The following is a 15,329-nucleotide window of genomic DNA, read 5'->3' on the forward strand; positions in this document are numbered from 1 at the left end:
AATCCCGGGCGGAATTCCCGGGAGCGGGGCCGGGCCTGGAGCGGGGCGGGGGCAGCGGAGCCGCCTCCCCCCGGGCGGTACCACCGAGCACCGGGAGATCCCGGTCATTCCCGGGGATCCTGGTCATTCCCGAGGGATCCCGGTCATTCCCGGGGATTCTGGTCATTCCCGGGGATCCTGGTCATTCCCGAGGGATCCGGAGCCACCGGGAGATCCCGGTCATTCCCGAGGGATCCCGGTCATTCCCAAGGGATTCGCTCCTACCGGAGGCTCCTCGGCATTCCCAAGGGATCCGGAGCCGCCCGGTTCGGTCCGACCGGAGGCTCCGAACCGCCGCCGTTCCCAGGGAATCCGCTCCTACCGGGGGATCCCGGTCCTTCCCAAGGGATCCGGAGCCGCCCGGTTCGGTTCGACCGGGGGATCGCGGCCATTCCCAAGGGATTCGCTCCGACCGGAGGCTCCGCGCAGCTCCCGCCGGCTCCGGTCCTGCCGAGGGCTCGGTTCCTCCTCCGTTCCACCGGCCCCGCTCCCACCGGAGGCTCCGAACCGCCGCCGTTCCCGGTGGATCCGGTCCCACCGGAGGCTCCGAATCGCCGCCGTTCCCGGTGGATCCTCTCGCACCGGAGGTTCCGAACCGCCGCCGTTCCCGGTGGATCCGGTCCTACCGGAGGCTCCGAACCGCCGCCGTTCCCGGTGGATCCGCTCGCACCGGAGGCTCCTCGCCGTTCCCGGTGGATCCGCTCCCACCGGAGGCTCCGAACCGCCGCCGTTCCCGGTGGATCCGCTCCCACCGGCGGCTCCGAACCGCCGCCGTTCCCGGTGGATCCGCTCCCACCGGAGGCTCCGAACCGCCGCCGTTCCCGGTGGATCCGCTCCCACCGGAGGCTCCGAACCGCCGCCGTTCCCGGTGGATCCGCTCCCACCGGCGGCTCCTCGCCGTTCCCGGTGGATCCGCTCCCACCGGAGGCTCCGAACCGCCGCCGTTCCCGGTGGATCCGCTCCCACCGGAGGCTCCGAACCGCCGCCGGTCCCGGTGGATCCGCTCCCACCGGCGGCTCCTCGCCGTTCCCGGTGGATCCGCTCCTCCCGCGGGCTCCGCTCCCGCTCCCCGCCATGAGCTCCGCGTCCTGCCCGTCCCGGGAGCCCCCCCGGTACCTCAGGTGAGCGCGGGGGTCCCCCCGAGGAGCCCCCCCGGCAGAACCGGCGGTTCCGGGCGGTGCCGCTCAGCCGGGGCTGCCCCGGGACCGGCCCCGTTCCCCGGTTCCGGGACCCGCGCGGGTGGATCGGGACCTCGGGTCGGTGCCGGGAGCCCCGGGCAGGGTCCCGGTCCCCACGGGGGTCCCCCGGGACCGGGGGGGAGGCGGAATCCGCGGAGCCGCCGTTGCCGGAGCAACCCCGGAGCGGGAGAGGAGCGGGGACAGCGGGACTGGGGATGGGGACAGCGGGGACAGGGAGAGGACACCGGGGACACCGGGGACAGCGGGACCGGGGATGGGGACAGTGGGGACAGGGAGAGGACACCGGGGACACCGGGGACAGCGGGACCGGGGATGGGGACAGCGGGGACAGGGAGAGGACACCGGGGACACCGGGGACAGCGGGACCGGGGATGGGGACAGTGGGGACAGGGAGAGGACACCGGGGACACCGGGGACAGCGGGACCGGGGATGGGGACAGTGGGGACAGGGAGAGGACACCGGGGACACCGGGGACAGCGGGACCGGGGATGGGGACACCGGGGACAGGGAGGGGACACCGGGGACAGCGGGGACGCTCGGCGGTGCCGGGTGAGGGGAGCGGCGGAACGGGAACGGGGAACGGGACCGGGATCCGGGGCTGGGATGCGGAGCTGGGATGCGGAGAGGGGACACGGAGCCGGGATAAAATACCGGGATGTGGGGCTGGGATGAAGAACCGGGATACAGAACCGGGATGTGGGACCGGGATGTGGGACCGGGATACAGAACCGGGATACAGAACCGGGATACAGAACCGGGATACAGGACCGGGATGTGGGACCGGGATACAGAACCGGGATGTGGGACCGGGATGTGGGACCGGGATACAGAACCGGGATACAGAACCGGGATACAGAACCGGGATACAGAACCGGGATACAGGACCGGGATACAGAACCGGGATGTGGGACCGGGATACAGAACCGGGATACAGAACCGGGATATAGAACCGGGATACAGAACCGGGATACAGGACCGGGATACAGAACCGGGATACAGAACCGGGATACAGAACCGGGATACAAAACCGGGATGTGGGACCGGGATACAGAACCGGGATACAGAACCGGGATACACGACCGGGATACAGAACCGGGATACACGACCGGGATACAGAACCGGGATACACGACCGGGATACAGAACCGGGATGTGGGACCGGGATACAGAACCGGGATATAGAACCGGGATACAGGACCGGGATACAGGACCGGGCTGCAGAACCGCGATGCGTTCCGGGGGTGGGGCCGCAGCTCCCGGGGAGCCCCGGCCGTGTCCCCCCCCAGCCCGCGGGGCCGGGAGCGATCACCGGGAATGTTCTCCGGGATCGGGGAATTGCGGCGGGAGCGATCGCGGCTCCTGCGGGGCTCGGAACGGCCCAGCCGGGCCCGGCCGGTCCCGCTCGCCACGGGAGCGGCTCCGGGCACCGCTCGCTCCCTTCCCGGCCCCGGGCACTGCTCGCTCCCTTCCCGGCCCCTTCCCCAGCCGGGATTGTCCCCGGGACCCCCCACGGGGGGTGGGACAGGGCTGGGACTCACTAGAGGGCACCAAAGGATTGGGGACAGGATCCATGGGATGGGATCCATGGGATTGATGGGATGGGATCCATGGGATCCATGGGATGGGATCCATGGGATGGGATGGGATCCATGGGATTGATGGGATGGGATGGGATGGGATGGGATCCGTGGGATCCATGGGATGGGATCCATGGGATTGATGGGATCCATGGGATTGATGGGATGGGATCCATGGGATCCATGGGATGGGATCCATGGGAACAAGCGCGGCTTTGGTGGAGTTGATGGAACCGGGAACCGGAGCCGCCACCAGCGGCACCAGGAGCCGGGACACGGGACAAGGGACAGGGACACGGGACACGGGACAGGGACACGGGACAGGGACACGGGACACGGGACAGAGACAGGGACAGGGACAGGGACAGGGACAGGGACAGGGACAGGGACAGGGGACACGGGACAGGGACAGGGGACACGGGACATGGACACGAGACAGGGGACAGGGGACACGGGACACGGGACAGGGACATGGGACAGGGGACACAGGACACGGGACCCTCCCGGAGACGTCAACTGTGTGACATCATCTGTGTGACATCCGTGTGACATCCGTGTGACATCCGTGTGACATCCCTGTGACATCCGTGCCACATCCGTGCCACCCGTGTCCGTCCCCGAGCCCCCGGTGTCCCCAGATGGCGTCCCGGGGGTCCCGGGGGTCCCGGGGGTCCCGGGGGTCCCGGGTCCCCTCGGGGTGGGGACAGCTGTGTCACCGCTGAGCGGGGCTGTCCCCAAGGCAGCGGGGCGGAGGCCGAGGCCGTGGAGCGGGAGCTGCTCCAGGATTATCGCTTCGGGCGACAGCAGCTGATCGAGATCTGGGGACACGCCTGTGCCGTGGCTGTCACCAAGGTGAGCCTGGGGACACCCGGGGGCTGGGGACAGGGCTGGGGACACCCGGGGGCTGGGGACAGGGCTGGGGACACCTCACAGGGACTGGGGACAGGGCTGGGGACACCCGGGGGGCTGGGGACAGGGCTGGGGACATCCCTGGAGACACCCCTGGGGACACTCAGAGGGGCTGGCGACACCCGGGGGGCTGGGGACAGGGCTGGGGACACCCGGGGGCTGGGGACAGGGCTGGGGACAGGGCTGGGGACACCCGGGGGGCTGGGGACAGGGCTGGGGACACCCGGGGGGGCTGGGGACACCTGGGGGGTCTGGGGACAGGGCTGGGGACACCCAGAGCGGTTGGGGTCCCCATGGGGAGGGGACGTTCAGCCCTTCCCGGGGGGTGGGGGCCGTGGCGGCTCCCCCGAGGATGTCCCCAGGTGTCCCCCGAGGATGTCCCCAGGTGTCCCCAGGTGTCCCCAGGTGTCCCCAGGTGTCCCCCGAGGATGTCCCCAGGTGTCCCCAGAGGGTGTCCCCAGGTGTCCCCAGGTGTCCCCAGGTGTCCCCCGAGGATGTCCCCAGGTGTCCCCAGGTGTCCCCAGAGGATGTCCCCAGGTGTCCCCAGGTGTCCCCAGGTGTCCCCCGAGGATGTCCCCAGGTGTCCCCAGGTGTTCCCAGGTGTCCCGGCGATGTCGCTGCTGCGGGGATCGCCCGGTGTTGGTGCGGGATGGGAGGAGGAGGAGGAGGGGGAGGAGGATGGGGAGGAGGAGGAGGCGGAGGATGATGATGATGATGATGATGATGATGATGATGATGATGATGATCAAGGGCAGCTTTGTGCCCGGGAGCTCGGCTCAGCTTTTCCATCGCCCGTTCCCGCTCCCGGGGCTGCGGAGGAACGGAAATGTTTTGGTGTTGGAGCGATCGCAGCGTCCCTGACCCCACCTGGGGCTCGGCATCCTCCTCTTCCTCAGGGACCCCCCGGCTCGGGATGTCCCCGAGGTGTCCCCGGGGTGTCCCTGAGGTGTCCCCGGGGTGTCCCTGAGGTGTCCCCGGGGTGTCCCCGGGGTGTCCCCGGGGTGTCCCCGAGGTGTCCCCGCTGCCAGGGGGAGCTGCCGGCGTGGCCAGCGCTGGGCCAGGGCCAGGGCCGGGCAAGCGGGGCCAGGATCCGTGAGCAGGAAAAAACCCGTCAGGATAAACAGAACCTCCCTCCCTCCCTCCCTCCCTCCCTCCCTCCCTCCCTCCCTCCCTCCCTCCCTCCCTCCCTCCCTCCCTCCCTCCCTCCCTCCCTCCCTCCCTCCCTCCCTCCCTCCCTCCCTCCCTCCCTCCCTCCCTCCCTCCCTCCCTCCGACACCGCGACATCCCCATGGTCTCCTGTCCCCAGGGTGACAGTGCCACCCCTGCCATGTCCCCAGTGTGACAGTGCCACCCCAGGGTGACAGTGCCACCCCAGGGTGACAGTGCCACCCCTGCCATGTCCCCAGTGTGACAGTGCCACCCCAGGGTGACAGTGCCACCCCTGCCATGTCCCCAGGGTGTGACAGTGCCACCCCAGGGTGACAATACCACCCCAGTGTGACAGTGCCACCCCAGTGTGACAGTGCCACCCCAGGGTGACAGTGCCACCCCTGCCATGTCCCCAGTGTGACAGTGCCACCCCAGGGTGACAATGCCCCCCTGTGTCCCCAGTGTGATAGTGCCACCCCAGGGTGTGACAGTGCCACCCCAGGGTGTGACAATGCCCCCCTGTGTCCCCAGTGTGATAGTGCCACCCCAGGGTGTGACAGTGCCACCCCAGGGTGTGACAATGCCCCCCTGTGTCCCCAGTGTGACAGTGCCACCCCAGTGTGACAGTGCCACCCCTGGCGTGTCCCCAGGGTGTGACAATGCCACCCCAGTGTGACAGTGCCACCCCTGCCGTGTCCCCAGGGTGACAATGCCACCCCAGGGTGTGACAATGCCACCCCAGGGTGTGACAGTGCCACCCCAGTGTGTGACAATGCCACCCCAGTGTGACAGTGCCACCCCAGTGTGACAGTGCCACCCCAGGGTGTGACAGTGCCACCCCAGTGTGACAGTGCCACCCCTGCCGTGTCCCCAGTGTGACAGTGCCACCCCAGTGTGACAGTGCCACCCCACGGTGTGACAGTGCCACCCCAGTGTGTGACAATGTCCCCCTGTGTCCCCAGGCGTTCCCGCTGCGCTCCCTGAGGCGCCGGCTGCCCACGCTGCTGGTTCTGTGCGGGCCGGGGCAGAACGGAGCCATCGGGCTGGTGTGTGCCCGCCACCTGCGCAGCTTTGTGGGTACCGCTCTTCCTCCTCCTCCTCCTCCTCCTCCTCCTCCTCCTCCTCCTCCTCCTCCTCCTCCTCCTCCTCCTCCTCCTCCTCCTCCCGGCCCCACCGTTCCCGTTTTTTCCCCCTCCCAGGATTACGAGCCCACCATCTTCTACCCCAAGCGCTCCCCGGACCCGCTGCACCGCGACTTCACCACGCAGTGCGAGAAGATGGACATCCCGTTCCTGTCCTACCTGCCCACCGAGGTGTGTCCCGAGACCCCCCAAAATCCCCCAAAACCCCCCAAATCCTCCTGTTTATCCCTTCATTCCTTCCCCCAAAATTCCCCAAATCCTCCTGTTTGTCCCCTCATTCCTTCCCCCAAAACCCCCCAAAATTCCCCCGTTTGTCCCTCCTTTCCTTCCCCCAAAATCCCCCAAAACCCCCCAAAATCCCCCAAAACCCCCCAAAATCCCCCAAAACCCCCCAAAATCCCCCCGTTTATCCCTTTATTCCTTCCCCCCAAATCCCCCCGTTTATCCCTTTATTCCCTCCCCCAAAACCCCCCAAAATCCCCCCGTTTATCTCTCCTTTCCTTCCCCCAAAATCCCCCAAATCCCCCCAAAATCCCCCCATTTATCCCTCCATTCCTTCCCTTTTCCCCTCCTCGAAACACCAAAATCCCCCCAAAATCCCCCAAAATCCCCCCAAATCCCCCCGACCCGATTTTCCCCCTCTCCCCCTTCCCTTTTTTCCCTCCCCGAACCCCAAAATCACCCAAAATCACCCAAAATCTCCCCAAATCCCCCAGACCCGATTTTCCCCCTCTCCCCCTTCCCTTTTTCCCTCCCTGAAACCCCAAAATCCCCCAAAATCCCCCCAAATCCCCCCAAAATCCCCCCAAAACCCCCGACCCGATTTTCCCCCTCTCCCCCTTCCCTTTTTCCCCTCCCCTCTCCCCAAAATCCCCCCAAAATCCTCCCAAAATCCCCCAAAATCCCCCCAAAACCCCCAGACCCGATTTTCCCCCTCTCCCCCTTCCCTTTTTCGCCTCCCCGAACCCCAAAATCCCCCCCAAAATCCCCCCAAATCCCCCAAAACCCCTCCAACCTCCCAGACCCGATTTTCCCCCTCTTCCCCTTCCCTTTTTTCCCTCCCCGAACCCCAAAATCCCCCCCAAAATCCCCCAAAATCCCCCCAAAATCCCCCCCAAAAATCTCCCAAAAATCCCCCAAAATCCCCCAAAATCCCCCCCAAACCCCCAGACCCGATTTTCCCCCTCTCCCCTTCCCCCGTGTCGGAGGATGGATCCCAGGAATCCCATCCCATCCCATCCCTGGATCCCTGGATCCCATCCCATCCCTGGATCCCATCCCATCCCTGGATCCCATCCCATCCCTGGATCCCATCCCTGGATCCCTGGATCCCTGGATCCCTGGATCCCATCCCATTCCCACATTCCCATCCCCATTCCCATCCCATCCCTGGATCCCTGAATCCCTGAATCCCTGGATCCCATCCCTCTCCCGCCGCCTCCAGCCCCCGGCTCTGTTATTTTGTTATTTTTGGAATCTCCCAGCGCTGGGAACGGAGGAATTTGACCCAAAATTCGCTTTCCTGGCGGCTCCCGCTGCTCCCGGCGTGCCGGGCTCGGCTCCGCGGCCCCTCCCGGAGCGGGGGGGTTCAATTTTGTTTTTATTTTGGGGCGATCGGGCAGGAAAAGGGCACCGAGGGGGGGTTTGTGGCGTCGGGGGTGACACGGGGACACCGCGAGTGACATCGCTGTCGCCTGCAGGTGCAGCTGGTCAATGACGCCTACAACGCGGTGGTGGACGCGGTGCTGGGAGCTGAGGTGACAGAGGCGACAGAGGGGACAGAGCCGTGCGCGGCCATCCTGGCCACCCTCCGCCACATCCGCATCCCCATCGTCAGCCTGGATGTCCCCTCAGGTGTCCCCCTGTGTGCTCTCGGTGTCCCCTGTGTCCCCTCAGGTGTCCCCCTGTGTGCCCTCGGTGTCCCCTCGGTGCTCCCCCGTGTCCCCTGTGTCCCCTCAGGTGTCCCCTGTGTCCCCTCAGGTGTCCCCTGTGTCCCCTCAGGTGTCCCCTTGTGTGCCCTCGGTGTCCCCTGTGTCCCCTGTGTCCCCTCAGGTGTCCCCTGTGTGCCCTCGGTGTCCCCCGTGTCCCCTCGGTGTCCCCTGTGTGCCCTCGGTGTCCCCCGTGTCCCCTCGGTGTCCCCTGTGTCCCCTCAGGTGTCCCCTGTGTCCCCTCAGGTGTCCCCTTGTGTGCCCTCGGTGTCCCTCTGTGTCCCCTCAGGTGTCCCCTTGTGTGCCCTCGGTGTCCCTCTGTGTCCCCTCAGGTGTCCCCTTGTGTGCCTTCGGTGTCCCCTGTGTCCCCTGTGTGCCCTCGGTGTCCCCTGTGTCCCCTCAGGTGTCCCCCTGTGTCCCCTCGGTGTCCCCTCGGTGTCCTCTCGGTGCTCCCCCGTGTCCCCCGCGTGCCCTCGGTGTCCTCCTGTGTCCCCTCAGGTGTCCCCTTGTGTGCCCTCGGTGTCCTCCTGTGTCCCCTCAGGTGTCCCCTTGTGTGCCCTCGGTGTCCTCCTGTGTCCCCCGTGTCCCCTCGGTGTCCCCTGTGTGCCCTCGGGTGTCCCCCGTGTCCCCTCAGGTGTCCCGTGTGTGCCCTCGGTGTCCCCTCGGGTGTCCCCTGTGTCCCCTCGATGGCCCCTCAGTGCTCCCCCGTGTGCCCTCAGGTGTCTCCCGTGTCCCCCCGTGTCCCCTCAGGTGTCCCCTGTGTCCCCTCGGGTGTCCCCTGTGTCCCCTCCGTGTCCCCTCGGTGCTCCCCATGACCTTGGGGACATCCCCAGGACCCCCCCGCTGGCCCTTGCAGGTTGGGGACATTCCCAGGGTGACCTTGGGGACATCCCCAGGACTCCCCCGCTGGCCCTGGCAGGTTGGGGACATCCCCAGGGTGACCTTGGGGACATTCCCGGCCCCCCGCTGGCCCTGGCAGGTTGGGGACATCCCCAGGGTGACCTTGGGGACATTCCCGGCCCCCCGCGTGGCTCCAGACGGGATCGGGGCATCCACGGGAAATAACAAAATGCCCGGCCCGAGACATGACGTCATTGCCAGATGTCACTGCCAGATGTCACTGCCAGATGTCACTGCCAGATGTCACTGCCAGATGTCATTCCCGAGCAGCCGCGTGTCTGGGATTGTCATCAGCCGTGTCCCCGCCCGTGCTGGCAGTGTCCCCTCCCCGCTGTCCCGGCACGGCCGCGCCCGGAGCCCGGGACAGACCCCGCCCGTGCGGGGACAGTGGCGGTGCCACCCTCCCTGTGCCCTCCCCGTGCCCTCTGTCCCCTCTGTGTCCCCTCCCCGGGTCACTCCAGAGCCACTCCGTGTGTCCCCAAGGGTGCGATGTGTCCCCTGGGGTCACCCCTGTCCCCTCTCCGTGTCCCCTTGGGGTCACCCCTGTCCCCTCCCTGTGTCCCCTGGGGTCACCCCTGTCCCCTCTCCGTGTCCCCTGATGCCACCCGTGTCCCCTGCCTGTGTCCCTTGAGGTCACCCCTGTCCCCTCCTTGTGTCCCCTGGTGCCACCCGTGTCCCCTCCCCGTATCCCCTGGTGCCACCCGTGTCCCCTCCCCGTGTCCCCTGATGCCACCCGTGTCCCCTGCCCCTGTCCCCTGATGCCACCCCTGTCCCCTGGTGCCACCCGTGTCCCCTGATGCCACCCGTGTCCCCTCCCCGTGTCCCCTGATGCCACCCGTGTCCCCTCCCCGTGTCCCCAGCGGCTGTCCCGTGTCCTCTCCCCGTGTCCCCTGGTGCCACCCGTGTCCCCTCCCCGTGTCCCCTGGTGCCACCCGTGTCCCCTCCCCGTGTCCCCTGGTGCCACCCGTGTCCCCTGCCCGTGTCCCCAGCGGCTGTCCCGTGTCCCCTGCCCGTGTCCCCAGCGGCTGTCCCGTGTCCCCCCCCGCCGCGGTGTCCCGTGTGACGCTGTCCCGTGTCCGCAGGGTGGTCGGCGGGCGCGGGTGACAGCGGTGACATCAGTCCGGATGTCCTGGTGTCGCTGGTGGCTCCCAAGGAGTGCGCGCGGCGCTTCCAGGGCCGGAGCCATTTCCTGGCCGGGCGCTTCGTGCCCGAGGAGCTGCGGAGGAAATTCGGGATCAGCGGCCCCGAGTACCCGGGCAGCGACTGCGTGGTGGCCCTGTGACCCCAAAAACGGCAACGGGACCCCAAAAACAGCCCTGGGATCCTAAAAACGGCTCTGGGACCCCAAAAACACAGCCCTGTGACCCCAAAAATGGCCCCGGGACCCCAAAAACGGCCCTGGGACCCCCAAAACGGCCCTGGGACCCCAAAAACGGCACTGGGACCCCAAAAATGGCCCTGGGAACCCAAAAACGGCCCTGGGACCCCAAAAACACAGCCCTGGGACCCCAAAAACGGACCTGGGACACCAAAAACACATCCCAGGGACCCCAAAAACACATCCCTGGGACCCCAAAACCGGCCCCGGGATCCCAAAAACGGCCCCGGGATCCCAAAAACGGCAACGGGACCCCAAAAACGGCCCCGGGACCCCAAAAACACAGCCCTGTGACCCCAAAAACGGCAACGGGACCCCAAAAATGGCCCTGGGATCCCAAAAACGGCCCTGGGACACCAAAAATGGCCCTGGGACCCCAAAAACACAGCTCTGTGACCCCAAAAACGGCCCCGGGAACCCAAAAATGGCCCTGGGACCCCAAAAACAGCCCCGGGAACCCAAAAACGGCCCCGGGACCCTAAAAATGGCCCCGGGAACCCAAAAATGGCCCTGTGACCCCAAAAACACAGCCCTGTGACCCCAAAAACGGCCCCGGGACCCCAAAAATGGCCCTGGGACCCCAAAAATGGCCCTGGGAACCCAAAAACACAGCCCTGGGACACCAAAAATGGCCCTGGGACCCCAAAAACACAACCCTGGGACCCCAAAAACACAGCTCTGTGACCCCAAAAACGGCCCCGGGAACCCAAAAATGGCCCTGGGACCCCAAAAACAGCCCCGGGAACCCAAAAACGGCCCCGGGACCCTAAAAATGGCCCCGGGAACCCAAAAATGGCCCTGTGACCCCAAAAACGGCCCCGGGAACCCAAAAAACAGCGCTGGGATCCCCAAATCCAGACCTGGAACCCAAAAAACAGCCCTGGAACCCCAAAAACAGCCCTGGGACCCCTAAAACAGCCCTGGGATCCCCAAATCCAGCCCTGGAACCCCAAAAGCAGCCCCGGGAACCCAAAAATGGCCCTGGGAACCCAAAAACACAGCCCTGTGACCCCAAAAATGGCCCTGGGACCCCAAAAACGGCCCCGGGACCCCAAAAACACAGCTCTGTGACCCCAAAAACACAGCCCTGTGACCCCAAAAACGGCCCCGGGACCCCAAAAATGGCCCTGTGACCCCAAAAACGGCCCCGGGACCCCAAAAACGGCCCTGGGACACCAAAAACACATCCCTGTGACCCCAAAAACACAGCCCTGGGACCCCAAAAACGGCCCCGGGACCCCAAAAACGGCCCCGGGAACCCAAAAACGGCCCTGGGACCCCAAAAATGGCCCTGTGACCCCAAAAACACAGCCCTGGACCTCAAAAACAGCCCTGGGACTCCAAAAACAGCCCTGGGACCCCAAAAACACATCTCTGGGACCCCAAAAACGGCCCCGGGACCCCAAAAACAGCCCCGAGACCCCAAAAACAGCCCTGGGAACCCAAAAACAGCCCCGAGACCCCAAAAACAGCTCTGTGACCCCAAATCCAGCCCTGGGACCCCAAATAAACGGCTGGTGGCCCAATGACCCCAATAAAGCTCTGGTGACTCAATGACCCCAATGAAGCCCTGGTGGCCCTGTGACCCCAATGTGGCCCTGGTGGCCCTGTGACCCCAAAATGAAGCCCTGGTGGCCCTGTGACCCCAATAAAGCCCTGGTGGCCCTGTGACCCCAATAAAGCCCTGGTGGCCCTGTGACCCCAATGAAGCCCTGGTGGCCCTGTGACCCCAATGTGGCCCTGGTGGCCCTGTGACCCCAATGTGGCCCTGCTGTCCCCTCAGCAGGGACAGTTTGGGGACCTCGGTGGCGTTGGGGGCTTGTCCTGAGACTCAACCCAAGGTTTGGGGACCCCCCCGAGGTGTCCCCACCCCCTGCTGGGGACAGAGCGGTGTCACCTCCCCTGTCACCCCCTGGGACCCCCCAAAACCCCCGGGAAGGGATCGGGGACCCCCTGAAACTCCCGGGATGGGATCGGGGACCCCCGGGACCCCCGGGAAGGGATCGGGGACCCCCCGGGACCCCCGGGAAGGGATTGGAGACCCCCCGGGACCCCCGGGAAGGGATCGGGGACCCCACAAAACTCCCGGGATGGGATCGGGGACCCCCCGGGACCCCCGGGAAGGGATCGGGGACCCCCCGGGACCCCCGGGAAGGGATCAGGGACCCCCTGAAACCCCCGGGAAGGGATCAGGGGACCCCCCAAAACCCCCGGGAAGGGATCAGGGACCCCCCGGGACCCCCGGGAAGGGATCGGGGACCCCCGGGATGGGATCGGGGACCCCCTGGGACCCCTGGGATGGGATCGGGGACCCCCCGGGACTCCCGGGATGGGATCAGGGACCTCCTGAAACTCCCGGGATGGGATCGGGGACCCCCCGGGACCCCCGGGAAGGGATCAGGGACCCCCCGGGACCCCAGCGGGGACCCCCAGCCCGGCCCCGGGAGCTGCTCCGGCCGCGGGGGCTCGGGAGGGGCCGGAATGAACCGGGAATGCACCGGGAATGAACCGGGAATGAACCGGGAATGGACCGGGAATGGACCGGGAATGAACCGGGAATGAAACCCCCGGGAATGAACCGGGAATGAACCGGGAATGAACCGGGAATGAAACCCCCGGGAATGAACCGGGAATGAACCGGGAATGAAACCCCCGGGAATGAACCGGGAATGGACCGGGAATGAACCGGGAATGGACCGGGAATGGACCGGGAATGGACCGGGAATGAACCGGGAATGAACCGGGAATGGACCGGGAATGGACCGGGAATGGACCGGGAATGGACCGGGAATGGACCGGGAATGAACCGGGAATGAACCGGGAATGGACCGGGAATGGACCGGGAATGGACCGGGAATGAACCGGGAATGAACCGGGAATGGACCGGGAATGAACTGGGAATGAACCGGGAATGAACTGGGAATGAACCGGGAATGAACCGGGAATGGACCGGGAATGGACCGGGAATGAAACCCCCGGGAATGAACCGGGAATGAACTGGGAATTCCTCCGGGAATGAACCGGGAATGAACCGGGAATGAACTGGGAATGAACTGGGAATGAACTGGGAATGAACCGGGAATGAAACCCCCGGGAATGAACCAGGAATGAACCGGGAATGAACTGGGAATGAACCGGGAATGCACCGGGAATGAACTGGGAATGAACCGGGAATTCCTCCGGCCGCGGCTGCAGGTGCGTCCTGAACCATCCCAGTTCATCCCAGTGCCCTCCCAGTTCCTCCCAGTTCCTCCCAGTTCCTCCCAGTTCCTCCCAGTTCCTCCCAGTTCCTCCCAGTTCCACCCAGTGCCCCTTCTGGAAAGCCAATTCCCAAATTTCGGTGATGGATAAATAAGGAACGTGGCGGGATTTGCGGAAATTTGGGAGACCTGGGGGGCTCCCAGTTCGTCCCAGTTCCTCCCAGTCCATCCCAGTCCAATCCGACCCCTCCCAGTGCCCATTCCAGAGGGTGAATTCCCAGATTCCAGCGACAGATTTGGGTCCAAAAAAAGGGGGATTTGGGGAAAGAAGGATTTTAGGGAAAGGAAGGATTTGGGGGAAAGAAGGATTTGAAGGAAGGATTTGGGGGAAGGATTTGGGGGAAGGAAAAATTTGGGGAAGGAAGGATTTGGGGAAAGAAGGATTTGGGGGAGGATTTGAGGGAAGGATTTGGGGAAGGATTTGGGGAAGGAAGGATTTGGGGAAAGGAAGGAAGGATTTGGGGAAAGAAGGATTTGAAGGAAGGATTTGGGGGAAGGATTTGGGGAAGGAAGGATTTGAAGGAAGGAAGGATTTGGGGAAGGATTTGAAGGAAGGATTTGAGGAAGGAAGGATTTGAAGGAAGGATTTGAGGAAGGAAGGATTTGGGGAAGGAAGGATTTGGGGGAGGATTTGAGGGGAAGGAAAGATTTGGGGGAAGGATTTGAGGATGGGAAGGATTTGGGGGAAGGATCTGGGGAAGGAAGGATTTGAAGGAAGGAAGGAAGGATTTGGGGGAAGGAAGGATTTGGGGGAAGGAAGGAAGGAAGGATTTGGGAAAAGAAGGATTTGGGGGAGGAAGGATTTGGGGAAGGATTTGAGGGAAGGATTTGGGGGAGGAAGGATTTGGGGAAGGAAGGAAGGATTTGGGGAAAGAAGGATTTGGGGGAGGATTTGGGGGAAGGAAGGATTTGGGGAAGGAAGGATTTGGGGGAAGGATTTGGGGGAAGGAAGGATTTGGGAAAGGAAGGATTTGGGGATGGGAAGGATTTGGGGGAAGGAAGGATTTGGGAAAGGAAGGATTTGGGGATGGGAAGGATTTGGGGGAAGGATTTGGGGGAAGGAAGGATTTGGGGGAAGGAAGGATTTGGGGAAGGAAGGATTTGGGGGAAGGATTTGGGGAAGGATTTGGGGGAAGGATTTGGGGAAGGATTTGGGGAAGGATTTGGGGGAAGGATTTGGGGAAGGAAGGATTTGAAGGAAGGATTTGGGGAAATGAAGGATTTGAGGAAGGACGGATTTGGGAGAAGGATTTTGGGGAAGGAAGGATTTGAAGGAAGGATTTGGGGAAATGAAGGATTTGAGGAAGGACGGATTTGGGAGAAGGATTTGGGGGAGGAAGGATTTGAGGGAAGGATTTGGGAAAGGAAGGATTTGGGGAAGGATTTGGGGAAGGATTTGAGGGAAGGATTTGGGGGAGGAAGGATTTGGGGAAGGATTTGGGGAAGGATTTGAGGGAAGAAAGGATTTGGGGGAAGGAAGGATTTGAGGGAAGGATTTGGGGGAAGGATTTGGGGATGGGAAGGATTTAGGGAAAGAAGGATTTGAGGGAAGGAAGGACTCGAAGGAATTTGATTTGGGAGAAAATTCGGGACATCCCCACCCTCCCCCCACTCCGTCACCTCCCACCCCCCGCTCCGTTTCCTCTTGGCCACCTCCGTGTCCCCAAAAAGCCACCGCCAGCACCTCCCGCGCGGCACCGGCTCCTTCTTTTCCCTTTTTCCCATATTTTTATTATTTTTATGATATTTTTTTTCCCCTCTCCCTCCCTCCCTCCCTCCCCGCCGCATTCCCGAGCTCATCCAATTTTAGCAGCTCAGACAAAAACAAAACGCGCCCGGAGCTCCCGG

At 64.3% G+C, this 15,329-nt stretch overlaps 1 protein-coding gene across 1 annotated transcript; it reads left to right on the forward strand.

Annotated features, from left to right (window-relative positions):
* The first annotated feature begins 1,113 nt into the window (after window positions 1-1,113).
* Window positions 1,114-10,208, forward strand: YJEFN3 (YjeF N-terminal domain containing 3). The gene is made up of 7 exons (XM_058859055.1): window positions 1,114-1,160; window positions 2,525-2,754; window positions 3,555-3,667; window positions 5,836-5,946; window positions 6,073-6,186; window positions 7,716-7,869; window positions 9,926-10,208. Exons 1-7 carry the CDS (start codon window positions 1,114-1,116, stop codon window positions 10,123-10,125), a joined length of 969 nt encoding a protein of 322 aa, XP_058715038.1. The 3' UTR covers window positions 10,126-10,208.
* Window positions 10,209-15,329: the final 5,121 nt, after the last annotated feature.

Source organism: Poecile atricapillus, chromosome 28, assembly GCF_030490865.1.
Source record: "Poecile atricapillus isolate bPoeAtr1 chromosome 28, bPoeAtr1.hap1, whole genome shotgun sequence".
NCBI classification, from domain to species: Eukaryota; Metazoa; Chordata; class Aves; order Passeriformes; family Paridae; genus Poecile; species Poecile atricapillus.

Coding starts and splice junctions, on each gene's coding strand:
- YJEFN3 (XM_058859055.1), top strand. CDS start 1,114: ATGAGCTCCGCGTCCTGCCCGTCCCGGGAGCCCCCCCGGTACCTCAG. Junction 1,161..2,524: donor GAGCCCCCCCGGTACCTCAG/GTGAGCGCGGGG, acceptor GTCCCCCCCCAG/CCCGCGGGGCCGGGAGCGAT. Junction 6,187..7,715: donor TGTCCTACCTGCCCACCGAG/GTGTGTCCCGAG, acceptor TGTCGCCTGCAG/GTGCAGCTGGTCAATGACGC.